Here is a 17,545-nt window from a genome sequence, read left to right on the forward strand (position 1 = left end):
TACCTCTTTCTAAAATTTAGTCACACACAGATGAGAGACTGTATGGTCTGAGTATTCCACCTGTCAGCATTATGGTTCTAACTCCACATAACTTTCCCATCACAAAGCAATTATAAAGGCTACTATACAGGTTTTTCCACTATGCAACAAAGTTTCAATTGAAACATCGCCTTTTCCAGAAGGGGGGAAAATTTTTCCTTCAAAAAAACCCCACCCCTCTGGATTAAGTATGAAGATGAATATCATCCTAGGCCATTCCTGACTGGCACAACCACAGGGTGAGGTAGGTTGATTAAGGATGTCTCACAGCCAGGAAGTCCAACGGAATCACTCACCCAGTACAGTCCTCAGGCAGCACTGAATGCAAGTCTCTTGCGAACCTAGACTTTAATTCAGAGCTTCCCTCAAGGAAGTTAGATGTGGGAACAACGTGTCCTCAACTGGGGGTGAGTTCCACCCTCTAAAATAACGCAGTGAAATTTGCAGCTTCTGTATGCAACTGTAATACTTGGTATTCAGGGCCAGCAAAAGGAAGTCAACAAGGAAATAGATTTTTCCTTCTTTCCAGTATTTCGAGAATTTAGCATAGTAACTAAGGCTTTATTTGTCTGCAGATGTTTCAGACAGGAAAAGGGGAAAAAAAGGAAAAAAACCCCAAACAAACCCATGAGTTCACACAATTTAAATCCTGAAGGATCATTTTAAAAGGGAAGCAGAATCCAATTTTAACAGACCCTAAAGAATCTGCTTCATGCATGCTCACTTGAAACCAAACCACGACATTCTTAAAATTTCAAGCAGGGAAACCTGCTCTGGTTACCTTGGTGATAAACTAAAGACAAAATTGCACATAATTGTTGCTGATGTCACTGCTCCCAATTGTTTCCAAGGTTACAGAGTATCTCAAATAATTGTGATGTTTCATCTAGACTGTATTGGAAGCCCATTTTCTGTTCTCAGTAAATTGTTTAGTGCTGCAGGTAATCTATCTAAACCTTATCTATTAAGGCATCAGCAGCCTCCGAGCAACCTCTGGTAATGATGTAGATTTATATGTTGAAAATGTAGCTACCTAGTTCTTTACTGAGCAATTTGACTCCAAGATTATCTCAATTATTTTTGTCCTAAGAATCTATCTCCATAACAAAGTATATTAATCAATCATAGAAAAATATCTGAACACTAAATGTCTTACTGCAAAGTAATATTACATGTGAGCTATCTACCTGGAAGGAAGCTATTTCCTGGGCTGAATGGTGGAAAATTGGCTGTTAACTATTTATAACTGACTGATTTTTTCACCATCTTCAACCTCATTGTAAATGCAGAGCACAAGTATTTTGCTGCACTAAAAGAAAAATCAGCCATACTACATCTTCTCCATTGCAGCCTCCAGTTTACTATGCACCATAGCATGAATCTTCTTAAAAATCAGTACATACTATATGCAAGGATTACTGTGTTACCCTGACAGTATTACTGCCTAAGGACAACTACAGACAATGCTAGTAACTACTGTAGTTCGTTCAAGAAATGGGGAGCAGTTTTGAAAACACAACAAAACCAATGTATTTTTAGTCTACAAAAATAAAAGCCAGACTTTGTAGGTCAGCTCTATCCCCTAAATCTAACTAAGCCACATTTCAAATCCTCACTTCTGAAGGAGACGACAGTAGGTGTCCATCTACCAACTCTCCTCCTGCTGGATGTGCCTTTCATCACATGACTGCTCTCAGACTGAAGGGCTTGACCTTGTCAGCATGAAATTTTCCACTAGAGCAAAACAAAATGGCACTCACAGTATCTTAGCAGTCTGCTATTACTTATGCAATGGATTTTGAAAAGTAATGATTTACTTTAGGAACAGGATGACTAAAACCGTTTATGTGCGTTTAATGCATGAAATGAACTGCATATGCAGTCACTAAAAACATCTGTCAGGCATCTCAACTTCTACCTTGTGTTCAGAGGCAGTTAGAGTGCAGCATGGAGAATGACACAGAGTATCAGAAGTGATTCCTTTTTATTTGCTCAGAAAATGGTTGAGACCTGAGTATGTTTGTTTTCATGATTATTCATTGGAGTTTCCTGATGAATTCTGTTCAGCTGCACACATTTTAGGTCTTTTGTGTGTAATTTCCATGAACGTTCTAGCAACAACTATACTGGCAGGAATGTTTGCTGAAACAGTCTGTTTTAAATAAGCACCAAAGAATACCCTTCTATTCATGAGAAAGCCAGTTGGAGGAGAGACTCAGTGAATCAAAACCCAGAAATATACTATGCAGGCAAAGTCCTCCCTAACAGCTGAAACAGTAAATGCTTACCACAGACTATTCAACAGCAAGTCACAGAGCACAAATTACAACTACTTGCTGAAATTACGCTATGAATACATATGAACAAGGAATGCACCTGCAAAATCAAATTCTATCTGTACACAGCTTATAAAAAAGAATAGAAAGAAAAAATCAATGAGAAACAGTTATGTAGTTGTAGATAAGTTATGTGACAACTGAATAGTTAAGGAAAGGGAGGAGGGAAATTGCACCAAGATGATTTAATTTTAGGACTGATTTCCTATTGTCCCTATTGTAGTATACAAAAATATTATAGTAGTATATTGTAGTATATAAAATATTATTAATATATTATATATTATATATTATATATTAAATAAATTATACATATATTAATATTTTACCCTTTCTCAAATATATTAAAATGTCATAAGGTAAATGGAGAACAGACCCCATTTTGCTATGATATGGTTGCTAACTGCATACACTTCAATTTCTAGATTTGTTGCCAGACTTAAAAGACTAGTTATACATGCATACTTGGTATAGTCTTAGACACAAACAGCTGCTTTTTAAACACAGATAATATAATGAAGGTGACAGTACTACAAGCTACTCATTACTCAGTTCAACCCTGGCACAAATCTATTTAAGTCTGATATTCAAACCTTAGGATACCTTTGACTTTTATCAACTCACAAACCTGTTAGGAACGAATTAGTAATGAATAAGTCCTATACATCCTTATTAGGGCAGATCCCCTGCTCTGGCATCTTTTGGCACTGCTGGAAATTGTGAGATAATGTGACAGTAAGAATATTAAAATATCTTGTCCTCATAGCACAAAACTGTTTCCCTGTGGACTTAACACATGTTTTGCCAGATCATTCAAGCAAAATACCAGGACATTCATCCATCACTAGCAGTGTACCACAGGGACCAAAATGGCCCAACCCCATTCAATAGCTTCATTAATGACCTGGATGATGGGGCAGAGTGCACCCTCAGCAAGTTTGCTCATATTGCAACCTGTGAGGAGCAGCTGATGCACCAGAGGGTTGTGCTGCCATCCAGAGAGAAGGAACCTCAACAAGCTGGAGAAATAGTCAACAGGAACTTCAGAAGTTCAGCAATGAAAAGTTCAAAGCCCTGCACCAGTATTTTCTGGAGGCTGACCAGCAGGAAAGAAGCCTTGTGCCAAAGGAACTGGGGGTTCCAGTGGACACCAAGTTGAACAGGAGCCAGCCATGTGCCCTTGTGGTAATAAGGGCTGTTGGTATCCTGGGCTGCATTAGGAGGGGTGTTCCCAGCAGGTTGAGGAAGGTGATCCTTCTCCTCTACTCAGCCCTGGTGAGACCACAGTTCTAGGCTCCCCAGAACCAGAGAGATATAAAGCCACGGGAGACAGTCCAGCAAATGGTCACCAAGATTGATTAAGTGAGTGGAGCACCTCCCACATGAGGAAAGGCTGAGACAGGTGGGACTGTTTAGCATAGAGGAGAAAGCTCAGAAGGGATGTTATCAATACACAGAAATATATGAAGGGAGAGTGGAAAGAAGACTCTTTTCAGTGGCGCCCGGTGACAAGGAAAGAGTTGATGGGCACACACTGAAACACAGAGGGTTCCACCTGAACATCAGGAAACACTTTTTCACTGTGAGGGTGACTGAGGACTGGCACAGATCGTCCAGACAGGTTGTGGTGTCTCCGTTCTTGGAGACTCCCAACTCTTGGAGATATTCAAAAGCTCTATGGACATGGTTCTGGGCAGTCTGCTACAGGTGACTCAGGTTGAGCAGGACAGTTGGACAAAATGACCTTGCAAATGTCTCTTCCGACCTCAAACACAGAAGCATATTAACAGAAATGAAACACAGAAGTGCTTCTCAAAAATTCCACTAGCTGTCCAACATCCTATTTGGGGGCATAAATAATTTTAAAAATCTAGTCATATTTGACTTGTTCAAGATTGTATGACAAGTCTGTAACCTTCTGAAGAACTAGTAGTGGTCTTCCCAATCCTTAGTTACAGATCTTTTTTCACCTAGAGATAGACTCTATTCTTGAATTGAGTCTATCTCAATTCCTACCAATTAAGTAGGATCCCAAGGACCTTGTATTTCTGCTCACTAGATGTAACATGTCACATTACATTTTTAGTATTTGAAATTTTCTATAAAAATACAATCCCAAAGTAATGGAAGTCCAATGTATCAGACAACAAAATTATGTGTAAAAGTCAAATTACTCCTCAGACAAATACACACAGCTGTTACGGATACCATGATGCTCTGCCTAAAACCATAGGCAGAATCTGGTCTTTGAAGTAGTTAGTCACAGTGCTGTAAATGCACTTCACATTCCTATTAAGAAATAAACAACTTGTATTCCTGATGTCAAATAATTTACCATAAGATTATCTGAAACACATTCCTTTAATCACTTTAAACACTTCATTTTAAATAACTACAGTTGTATTAATTCGTTTCACAAAAGCAATAATCTCTAAGCTTTGCTGTCCTACAACATGTATTTGTGTTTCTTTACTGTTCCAAGCAACAGCAGTAAGAGAGTATGCTACATGATATATCAGAATCGTGTCAGTACCAGTGCAGATGGCAAAATTACAAAAAAGTTGGTAAAGCCAGTTGTAATATGAAAGGCTGCATCAGAAAACGTTAATATGCAAAAGTTACCTCCAAAAAATACTGTCCCACAATGGATCTTACCTGTTCAGATGGCTGAAACTACCTGTGCTACCAGGTGCTCCACACATATACAGCACAGCAAGGTGAAGATGCAATGTCTGGCCCAGTCACACTACCTGCTGAAATGATATTCTATTGTCTCTACTCTTTCTTGACAAAATCATACCTTAAAGATGACAATAACTTGAAGAACTCTTGAAGAACTTTGGAGTTCTTTTACCAGCATTAAAGATGAGTGTATGGTGGCACAGAACATACAAAGATAATTATACTGCCTACATGCAAACTACTATGACGCTGAAGTCGTGATGGGGTAGGAGGTGGTTTGGTCCTGCTAGATGCAGGTCAGCTCCTGAAGCAGTCAGGCATCACTAAATTCAAACTAATAAGGACTCCCAAGAGTTTTAAACCTCAACACAGATGAAGAACTACACCATTCAGTGAGTACTCACAAGTTCAATTCCATTTCATTCCTCGTTGTTTAACATGAATTAATGAAGCATATTAATTTTAAATGAGATTTCATTTAATTCCCAGATTTTGTGAGTTAGAAAATTTAATAACCATTTCTTATCACCAATCAGTTTTAAAACAGATGCCTTGCACTGCTCTCAGAAGAGCAACTCTTGATCGACACAGACATGAGAAGAGAATTTGGTTTAATTTCTGTTAGTGTCACCTGTCAGTGTAACCCAGAAAAATTGTTCTTTACCACCTCCCTGTAAAAGACTGTAAAGAGACAGATCCTGAAACACAGGATATTTGCAAGAGGATCTGAAATCCTGACTTTACACCGGTACATACACCCCCATTCACCCTTTCCGAACTACAGTGTACAATCTTTATCTCCTCTTTGCCACACTTTTCAAAATTTTAAATCATTAGTGGCGATTTGTTGTGACACCTTAAGAGATAGTACTGATATGATGTAACATTTCTCACAGGATAACATAGTTAGAAGAATTTATGGACCTATTTTACTTCAAAAAGCTTAGGTGTAATGGTATTTGAAAATCTTTCACTTCGTAATATTTTGCCAAAACAGACACACACCTAAGTAGTGGCAGCAGATGGAAGAGGTTAAAAGTATCAACTCCCCAATTACCAACTTTGCTAGGCCACCTTCCCTTCATAATTTAGACCCTTCTGTTGGAGATTTGAAAATATATTCCAGACAGATGACATGTTAACAGAATCATTTCATGGTTCAGTGTCTTCGCAGTATGATTTATTTCTTATCTCTAGGCACTGGAGGTCCGTTTTCAGGAGATTTATTGGTTAGATCCAAGAATTCATTCTGATGAGGGAAAACGTGTGCATCATCGCAAAACAGAACGTTAATATTTCCTCTAAGATAATGCTTCTTCCTCATAAGCAGTTTTAAGAAAAGTTTCATGCATGTGGCATCACAATTGTTTCCAAGACACTGCACCTTCATACAAGAAAATGTTCAGAAATGAAAGAGGTTTCTAAAATTTGCATTAGTCCATGAACTTATATCCTCTTCTCTTCTAAATCTACATATACAGAAATAAGGCCCAGAGTCTAATGAAGTATCTGACTTAAAAATTAACTGGTATTTGCTTTTTCACTCCACTTTTGCTATCAGATATTTGCTGCAGACAATACATTTTCCATAGGACAAGAAAGGTGTTTAACCACTGGAAAATGCTTAAGCATCTGGCCCACAGCTAAGGCTGTATTATCGAAAGTATGAAGTTAATACTTACACACCTTAAAAAAAAAAATCATGTTTTCAAAGGCACTCAGCATCCAGCATCTCCTGTTTGGAAACACTGGTCAGGTTTTGAGGGAAGTGCAGCACAGTGGGATCACCTATCTTTTCATGCCCACGTTGAGACACTCAGTGATTTCCGAGGATTCTCCTATCCTGTGGAAATAAGCTATTTTGTTGAGATAAATTCAGTCTCTAATCCCATTTTTCATTGCTCGACTCAATGAATGAAAATCTGAATTTAAATGGGCATAAGAAGCCTCCTCTTCCCACAACACCATATAATCCATCTTGGTATCCTACGGTGTATCCCCAGATGTGCTCCTTTGCAGACCTCTGAGATATTCAGTCTGGAGCTTAGTCCATCCCTGCTCCAAGTTACATAATGCAGACATGAATCTATGTTAGCTGGAGGCAGTAAGTTTAACAGAAGTCCTTGACTTGAGGTCTACACAAGAAGATATCTCCAAAGATCCTGGGGGTATGTAACTGCTGTGACTGCAAGTATAAAATCATTCATCTAATGGTTGATTCAAATCCTATAAAGTCAAAGTGAAGGCTCATTGATTTAAATCATACTCTTAAAGATGAAGGCCCAGCTCACTATGTTGAAACTCAATGCCAAGGCTAACAGTACACTAGAAAAAAAAGCCAATGACTAAACTGATACAGAAGCTTAACTACTTGAGAATGGAAGAAACCTAGAGAAACACACATAGAGACTTCTGTAGCTAGTTTTGGCAATTTTACCATTACTTACACTTTTAAGTATTCATGAAAACAGATTATTAAACAAGTTTCAAGTGCTTGATAACAAAACTTGAAAACTATTGCAAAGTTTTCTGCTAATGTAAAAAACCCCAGTAGCACAGAAAATAGACCAGTCTAGTCCACAGAAGATAGTATAAATAGAAAGATATTGATCAAGAGGAGTCAAGAACATAAGGGAACAAGGAACTAATTCTTGATAACTCTCTGCCTGACTGATGTCCAAGTGTCATTAACTGTGAACAGCAATGTCACCTCTTCCTCTCCAAAGTCTCATCAGCCCCATCAACAAAAATTATCCTGGGAGAACACATACAGAAACCAGATACATAAACCAATGAATCAATATCCTTTTATTTTTATTGCTTGTTATTACCCATTACATTTATTGCTCGTTATTTGCAGAAGCTTTTTGCACTTCCAGATAAAACGGAGCTTGACTGTAGAGAACGAAAGTCACACCATAACTGTGCAAGGCGCATTGGTGTCACTTGGTATTTGTGCATTTAGTACATTTAACAATTGCTTGAAACTTAATTTGTCAGTTTTACATCAGACCATGTCAGAAACAGGAGCTATTATCAACAACTTAAATTCTATATGTCTTTGTCAGAAATTAAGAGTATGGGTACATACACAAGACTGGAATTATATAAGGTTATATTGCTTCCTGAGTCTTACGATACCTCTGGAATCCTAGAATTAGCAGTGCATACATTAGTATTTGGCTCCATTGTATACTCCAGTGGTTTGAACAGCAAATTACAGTTGTGAGATCATTTTGGAAACTGGTAATCTTCTGCTAGTGGCCATTTACCAGCTGAAGAAGCTCTTTATCAGTATATACCTCAGGAGCTGTAAGCTCCAGACTTCACTCGAGACCAGAGATGCAATAATGAAAAAGAAAACTAAAAAGAAAAAAGAAACAGAAAGGTTCCTCTTCTTTTGATTGGATCCTACAACAACACTGTCATGTACAGAGGGGAAATAGGGATTGACTGTACTTTTCCTCTTCTCATAGGGCAGCTAAGGGTTACTAAAAAAAGCTAGCGAGTGGCACACAAGAGTTCTTCCAATAAAATATAGCTACCCTGTAGGCTTCTTTGCTACTAGATTTTACAGTGGATAAGAATTTGTATTGGATAAATTCAGAGATGACAGTCAAGGATACTAACTACCTAAAAATCATCAAATAGCTTAATAATTGAATTTATAACTTCAGACACAGATACTATCACAAAAGCAGAAACCGTAAAGATGCCAGATCCCTAGGCTTAGAGGATTTTGGACTGAACAGTCTCAGAAGTTGAGCTGCAATGCTTCTATACGTCACTGCTTGAGCACCCAACAGCCAGTGCTTGGAAGAGCCTCTTTCAACCCCAGAAGAGCCTCAATGCTAATGTTAAAAATGCTGTTAAAAATGTGTGCATTTCAGCACAGAGATCAGGAACTGCACTGAGATTAATTCTAAACTGTCAAACTACTCTAAGAGGGGAATGCACCTTTTTGTTATATATTTGCTATCCCTCTGAATTGACTTCAAACAAGTTCCAGGAAAGAAGCTGTATCTCCTACACCCCAGGCCCTTATGCCATCCGGCACTCATCATAGTCCATTTAATATGCACGCACAGTTAGCAGCAGGGTTATAGCTCATATAATGCACAGCGGAGGAAAATATCTCTTTAAAGTTACTACCATTCTATTTGGTAAATATACCCATTGTTTGATTAATCAGATCGATAATTTTCCCTTGTTTTGCTAAGTCATACAGAGATGCAACAACAAATAGAGAAAGTGGTAAACTATAGATAGAAATCAAAGACTCTATATGCCCTATGTTATGTATCTTCCTGTTGCTTTGCTGTTACCTTTGGTATGACTTATGTATGACTGCTTTGAGTACTGATAAAATTTATAGATATTGCTTTAGCAGTCTGAAGCCTCCCTTGCTGCCTTACCTGCCAGGACCTGTTTTACACTTGTGCAAGATGAACCACTGCTTCAGTATGAATAATTTTGGAAAGAGTGGTGGCAGTTCAGGTCTGAGCTGGGTAGACGAGATAACTATATGAGGCAGAACCCAGCACAACCACATCTGCATATAAATAGACTTAATCAGAAATGCAAATTGCAATCAGAAGGAAATTTAAAAGTCTATGATAACTATGCAGATAACAAAAGGTCAAACACTTGTATTGCTGAAGGTTTTAAACTGTTATCAGTCAGTGGTGACTCTTTCTTCATGAACCAAAATGGGGAAAAGACAAGTATATGCCAGTCTAAACAATGACGGACAAATTCTATGTTTCTTCGATTATTACAGCTCTTCTGTTTTTAAACTCTATTTTACACTGTCCATCTGAACTTGTTCAGGAAGAGTCAACGAAATGAAAACAGATGAAACCAAAAGCAAACAGCATGAAACAATACAGCTAATTTACATGACTATATATAGAGGGAATTTCCTTCGCTTTTTCCTATCCAATACAGTATCATTCATACTGGATTGTCCATATATGACAATCCAAATCTTCACATTTTAACATCCTTGGGTATCTGAAAAAATAAATTATGACTACAGCCTGCTGAAACTGTCAGACTGCTTCACAGCATTGTCAAAATTGTGTGTTTTTCTTTCATAGGAAAACAAGACTAAGACTCTAGGGGAATAACATTTTAAAATTCCCCTAGTTATATGTGTTGGCTTCTACTTTTGAAATAACTGTTTTCATCCATAGTATATAAGAAAAGAAAACTACTTTTTAAGGGAGGTACCCGGATAAAATATGATTTTATATTCTAAGATAAGAATAAAATAAATATGTAAGTCTTTATCATTTCAAGGAATTTTAAATATGAATTATTGTAGAAATCAGGCTGAAAAAAATAAAAATCTTTAACATTTAGATTTTTAACATCTTTTTGTAGGAGAGATTCTTAGGATTTGAAGCATCTTTCAATATTTCTGCTTTCACTAGACTGCCTTTGAACAAACTAGTGAGTGAAGAGAGCCATCTAGTGCCATACCTTGGAATTTTAAAAAGCGTTTTCACCGGATGCATGTCAAATAAAGGAGGGTCTCCATCCCCCAGTTCAATAGCTGTTATTCCCAAGGACCATACGTCACATCGAGCATCATATGAGTAGTCATACTGTTGTTCACAAGCAATGACCTATCAGAGAAGAAGCAGAGAAAACAGTGTTTTAACCTAATGTACAGTTCGTGCCTTCCTAGTGTGACATGAAAGTACTTTTTGTGAGTCATGTCTAAAATGCTATGTAGCTTTCAAATCCATATCTTTGCCCATATATCCCAGCTAGAAGAAACACCACAAAAACACCTGTAAATTAGAACAGGTTTGTTTTCTTTCAGACAATCTCCTTTTTTTTTTAATACATTAAGCTCCACGGGATGCTTCAAATATCTATACAAAGAACATCGCTACTAAATTCTGGTTTTGAAAGCGCTTCTTACAGAAACCTATTATAACAGCAGAGAACTCTATTGATGTTATTAACTTCTATGACTATTCATGAGGATAGACCAATTTAAACAGCTGGTTTTTAGATAAGAATGTTACATCAGTCATTTCTGCCTTTTTTTCTTTCTTAGTTTGTATTTACCAGATTTGAGTAGTTTACAAATCAGAATTAACATACCAAGTATCTTGTCTAAGAAAAACTGAAGTTAACAGGAATCTCTCCTCGGACATCAGAACTGTTTTATTTCACAAACTTAATGAACACTTCCAGTCCCACTGATCACATTCTAATAAGCTAACTAATGTGAAAACAATTCCACATCTAAATGTGAGATTCAAACTAAAGTTTTAATTTAGCCCTTATCCTTGTAAAGGGAGCAGAAAAAAATTGCAGCTTCACTGCACTTATCATGATTCGGTATTCTGTTTCAAGTTTGTCTTCCCAAATCTAAACAACTAGACCACCTGCTTCGAAAATTTGTCAGATCCTTGCATATTACCATTATCAGCTTCCATGATTTTTCTCATAGTTTTTAAAGTAACTTAAGATAAACAGAACATGTCCTAGGGTGGCTGTACCTATGTTCTAGAAGAGATTTGATTTTATTTTTTTATAAATTCTGTATTACTTCTGAGTTCTTGTGTTAGGGCTTCAATTTGGGACAATACTTTGCAGAGATGCCAACATGCAAGTCAGCACCGCAGGAAGCTGCTGGCAGAGAGCCACCTGCTGTAAAAAAACCTTTCCTGGAGAAGCTGCTGATTACAGTTTAACCTCTTAGTTACTTTCTCCATAAACTGCACCTAACAGAGGCATTCCTCCCTCCAGTAGTGATTTTGTCCAACAGGCCCATAGGACTTGTCCATCTTTTACTTGGGACTCATGCACTGTGGTGCACTCATCATTTATTTTACCCGAAATCAGGGATGTTGAACACAGTTAAAATAATACTGATATGTCTGGGGGTTTTTTGCATTAAAGTTGCACATCAATTAATTCCTTTTTTTTTTCCTAGAGCAAATCAGTCCAGAAAAATTAAGACCTTTCATGAACTTTCTAGCAATGTTTTGACAACTGTTGAGATCTCTCTTTCTCCTCAATTTTTCCAGTTAGTATGCCAAAAAATGAGGAAAAATTGAAGTAAACACTGCAAAAGAGGATTCATTGGATTTTTTTCTTCAGTTTGAAAAGGTAGAGTTTTGTTAACTAATGCAGTGCTTTCCAAAATTGTCACACAAACATCATTTTCCCATCTCCCTTAACAGAATGTCTTAAGTGAAAGCTCTGGAATACTTTCTAGTTCTTCAAAATGTTCATTATAGCCTTGATCTCATCCCAGAGATCGCTCTAACTCTTGAAAAAGATGAGTTTTACTGTGCAGTAGACAGATTTTACACAACTCAAGCAGAGTGCTTTAAACCACCACCCCTGTTTCAGAGGCCTTTTTGATAATTTTATTTTCATGCCCGAGAGAGAAGAAATCAAATGCAAAAATCTGTAAAGAAAGTCAATGTGGAGATCCATCAGAGATACTTAAATAATATATTCTAGATGGGCCATCATTGAAATTTTGCTCACAGATTGAAGAGGAAGCCTGTGTTTCTTGGTTATTTTTGTTTCTTTATACAGTTCCCAAAATCATCTATATATTCAATGACACTTCCTCAAAAAAAACAAAAGAAAAGAAATCATCCAAGTCAGCTTCCAAGGCCATAACTTGGAAGCTTATCCATATGTGGCTAATTAAATGCACTGTGTTATCCCCCCTTTCTTAACACATGAAAAATATTTATCTGCTTACTTAAAAAGCTGTGAGAGCCCAGCTCCTGGAAGTAAATATCTCAGAAATTGGCTGGTTGTCATCAGTGTGCTGAGTCCCTTGCAAATACTTGTCTGTTTGTTCTCAGACTTTATGATGCAGAGGAATATATTTTCAAGAGAAGGAGAAGAAGGACCTGCTCAAGGTCACACTGGACTTTGCCAGCAGTGCCACACACATAGCTGGTCACCCACATTCAAAGACATCATGATTTTTTCCCTATAAGCACATCACAATTGCTTCTAACTACAGGATGATAACAGAATTTGCTGTGTATCTCAATCTCTGAAGGATTAACAAGGTACACTAAAATAATGAGAGTCAGAATGTTCGTAATGTTCTGACATTCACTGCATTCATAATGGATGGGGAAAAGAAAGTACGCTGCAACTGCTGTTTTAAAAAAGAGAAAAAATTCTTAAATCTTTTCTCAGCTTCACAATATATTACCTACCAAACAAAGAGAAAGGAACGTATAAAGCATCTTTGTGCTACACCTCCAGGAAATATGGTACCTGGCAGTAAAATGACACTATGGCAAAACACTGGCATTAAAATGACACTATGGCAAAACACTGGCATTCTAACCAAGGGGAATTAAACACTATCGCGTTCTCCCCCATTCTATTACCAGAAGCTACAGTCACTATTTTAGAAAAATATTTCTTTTAATACGCATTCTTTTGTTTAAAAAATTCAGCCTGTGGACCATATAAACCACTATGTTTTAGACCATTAGCTTGACTATAGTGAGATCAGCCTCACAGTAAAGATACAAAATGAACTGCTCTTCACCAAGTACGCAGCATGTACGTGAAGTTAACAATCACTATGGTTTGAAACAAGCTTTCCATTTCTGTTGAATTCATTACTAGAATCTTACAAACTTATGCACCCCTTAGAGAAACACAGATGCCATTAATTTTTAAAGGAAGAATCAAATTTTACAGCTTTTTCCTTTATGAAAGGTGCACACCAGCAGTTTGCTTTCTATGTTGGCTAGCAGAGAACATTCTACTTTGCAATGTCAAGAAGAAAGTGTTTTCTAAGTCATAGTTTACCAGCCAGCCAACTCCTTGGGAATGCTTCAGTCCTGGTTTTCATTGAAAACTATTGTTACTCCCTGCAGAGCAAAAAAATCTCAAAAAGCAAAATATAAAAAGTGAATATACTATTGACTTATTTTTTATTATGTTCCTGTGTCTATCAGGAACTCAGAGATACTTTTTTTTTTTGAAACATCTCTCCTTTTTGTTGGAGGTCTGGAGCTGAGAGCACCACTCAGCACTACTGATGCCTGCTCTGGCCAGTGGGGCATGAAGACAGAGAGCCCAAAAGAAATGATCTGAAACTGAAGAACATGCTACTCCCTTTCTCTTCCTTGTGCAAAGACATCACATTTGTACCAATTTTGTATCCAGCAAAATCCTCCCCTGTTTGCACAAATGAAACAGAAGAGGTAGTTTGCTTTGCTGCAAACATGTTCATGCCAAAGCTTCAGGGGGTGACGTAGTTCATCTTGATATTTGCTAGTAAACACCATGGTAATAAGCACCAAGTCTTTCACTTCAGCATGGGTTGCTTACATGTACACATTGGCTTGGCTTGCTAAGGAGACCGGCTGTCACCTTTTGTTTTAGTTGTAATTTCATCATGGTTTCATACCCAGCTACACTGCTGTTAGGTTGAAAAGCACCTAAACATCACACAGAAACAGACAGTGTTATGATAGTTGTCAACACTAATTGTGCTGAGGGTCACACTGGTAGAGAATGAAGTGAAGGGGAATTCACAGGTCTGTAAAAAACAATACATTAACAAATTGGTCACAGGAACTCAGGGAGATTAAGAGGAATCAGTGCCTAGGCATTCTGTGTGATTTATAATTTGTTCAGAAACAAAAAATTAACAGAGATACAGAAGATGATTCACCCCCTGACAAGAAAACTTTATATTCGAGGATACAATTCTGCCTGTTCCGAAATCAATACAAATATTTCTTTGAACTTCATCAAGCACATAAGTAGATCAAAGGTGGATTTAAAAGAAGGAAAACAAGTAATACGGAGAACTACCTGTTATTTGTGCAGTGGTCATACTGACTCGTGCAGAGGGAGGAAGCTATAGGTATGTTTAGTTGAAGCAAAATACATCAAACCCTTTCAAGTTTACCCAGAATTATTAGAAGTGAACTTACTTTCACTTTGCCTCAGTATATACAGTGCACGTACAAAAGCAGAGCTGCCAGCATACACAATACTAACAACAGCAGTACAGATGTGCTCCCTGGAGACGACTGCTACACACTGAGTGCTAGGGACCCACCCACAGAAGGAGTCAGAAAGGCTGACGCTCCTGAAGTGAGGCGGTGTGTGCTCAGCTGACGTAGCCAACTAAGCAGCTTATGTGGTGTGTGAGCACAGTGCTGAAAAGCACTGCGTATGTAAAACGAACGTGGCACAAAAATGCTACCCTTGCTGCAAGGAGAACAAAAGCGCTAGCTATGCCAGTCAAATGAAAAAAACAACCCAGTTTCTGTGCTCCACCTGACACTATGCAACCCAACTTCATTTATTTACATTGGAAATATAATATTAAATATTCTTCCACTTCCTACACACCGAAACCAAAAATGTCTTTCATGACAGCATTTAGCAGCACTGAGGATACTGAATTAGCCAGAACAAAGTGATATCTATCTACCTCTCCCTCACTTCCTCTTTCCCTCCCTCCCTCCCCTCAAGCACATTCATGTAATTAAGAAAAAGCAAATTTATGATTCAAATTTGTTTCATATTCTTGCATTTTCTTCTCTGGATTTCAGTTCTTTATTTAGTATCATCATAGAAATTTTTCCATGGTGTTTCAGAAAATGGTTACATTGTTAGAAATGTTACCAAAATAAGCAGTACTTATTTTACTACCAAAGTAGTAGTTAATATTTTAAATAAGTCTTATAAGTAATTATCACAATTAACATTGACTCATTGTAAATTAATAACACGTCAAGTAGTCAAATTTTAACAACTGTGAGTAATCAATTTTTATTTTTAACTCACCGAAGTGAACTATTCCTGAGACCACTAGACTGCTCTAGCAGCAGGTTAGATTTTTAGGGAAGCGTAATACCTTTTATTAGACCAAATGATACAGTGAGGAAAAACACATAAGCTTTCAAGCACACAAATCTTGTTTTTATACCACAAGACCATCACAGACTTAACACTACTCATATTAACAGACACATTTTGCTTCTGATCCACAGATTTACTTCTGAGATGTAAGTGTATACACTGTACACCTCATACAAATTTGTAAATGGTCTTTCACAAAGACCGCAAAAACTAAGAGGCAACTTCAGCCTCATAAGTAAACATATTTCATGTAGGGATCTCAGTGCAGAGCAGTGTGGTATTGAAATGTTTTTCTCTGCTGTTTTGCGCTTGTTGTTTTGATTTGTCTTCTAAATCTTTAAACACTCAACATGAAAGCTTTACAATCCCTCCATAGCTGTTAGAACAAAACAGGAGCATCTGCAACTCCTCCACATCCCTTCACAAGACTTTGGATATGTTATCATGGTTACTGGCAACACTCCCTGAGGTTCCCTCCAGCAGCCATGTACTTTTCAACCCCATCCTGCCATGCCAGCCCATGTGGAGGTAAGCTCTCCTGGAGGCAAAGGAGGAGGTGATGCATTCTGCCAGACCCAGCTCTTCAGGGAGAGCTCGCTGGCGCTGTCCTGCTGCTCAGAGATGACCTCATCACTCTCTACAACTGCCTGAAAGGAGGTTGTAGCCAGGTGGAGGTTGGCCTCTTCTCCCAGGCAACTAGTGACAGGATGAGAGGAGGTTTAGGTGGACATTAGGAAGAATTTCAGAAAATATGATTAGACATTGGAATGGGTTGCCAGGAAGGTGGTGGAGTCACTGTCCCTGAAGGTGTTTAAGGAAAGACTGGAAGTGGCACTTAGTGCCATGGTCTGGTTGACATGGTGGTGTTCAGTCATAGGTTGGACTTGATCTCAAGGTCTTTTCCAGTCTAATTGATCCTGTGATTCTGTTATTCTGTGATATCCTAACTGCTTGTTTCAAGAGTTAAGTTTCCAGCTAGATAACGATAACCTAATTGTATTTGTGGAAAAAGAAAACTGCAATTCTATTCAAACTAGATTTTCTTCAAACGTTAGTTATGCTCTGGAGGCAGAAAACAAGACATGTTAATGTTTAGGACTACAGATGTAAAGTAGTTCAAAATGTACAGATGTAATGAAGTTCAAAAGCTTCAAATCTGATTCAACCTGCTAGCATACAACACAATTTATTTCTGCATATTAGAAGAAGATTTTAGGTAACTTAAGTGTTTGGCAATAGGCAGCTTTAAACATACTAACACTATCCTGACCTATTTATCTTTCCTTAGTATACCTGTATCCAGCGTTTCAGTTTCTGCAAGCCTGTGTTTGTAAGTGTGAGACAACAGTAATTAGGTTAAGCAGCAGTTATTGATTTTCACTGAGTCTACTTTAAAGCTGCTCTCAAACTGACTTATCCTTGTCAGGTTCCTGTTGCTTCCTCAAAGCCCAGTTTTTACCTGTATGTTCATTTTTCAGAAAAATTTTTGTTAATTACAAGCTCTGCTCAAAACAAATGCTGAAGGACAGATCTTCTGTATTTGTCCTGATACTGCTAAACAAGCCTCACAGTCATGAGGAAAAAGGAGCCAAGAT

General features: G+C 37.7%; 1 protein-coding gene across 21 annotated transcripts in view; it reads right to left on the reverse strand.

Moving 5' to 3' along the window:
* Nucleotides 1–17,545, reverse strand: part of MYO3B (myosin IIIB) — a 201,511-nt gene that overhangs the window by 144,497 nt on the left and 39,469 nt on the right. For 18 of the 21 annotated variants that reach the window (XR_004358038.1, XM_032693338.1, XM_032693339.1 and 15 more), the window contains one exon: nucleotides 10,542–10,687. Coding sequence is in view for 20 of the 21 variants with exons in the window: in XM_032693338.1 (XP_032549229.1) it covers nucleotides 10,542–10,687 (146 nt within the window). In the remaining variant the exon portion in view is untranslated. The other 3 variants (XM_032693347.1, XM_032693352.1, XM_032693353.1) reach the window with 3 other exon arrangements.

Source organism: Chiroxiphia lanceolata, chromosome 7 (assembly GCF_009829145.1).
Source record: "Chiroxiphia lanceolata isolate bChiLan1 chromosome 7, bChiLan1.pri, whole genome shotgun sequence".
NCBI lineage: Eukaryota > Metazoa > Chordata > Aves > Passeriformes > Pipridae > Chiroxiphia > Chiroxiphia lanceolata.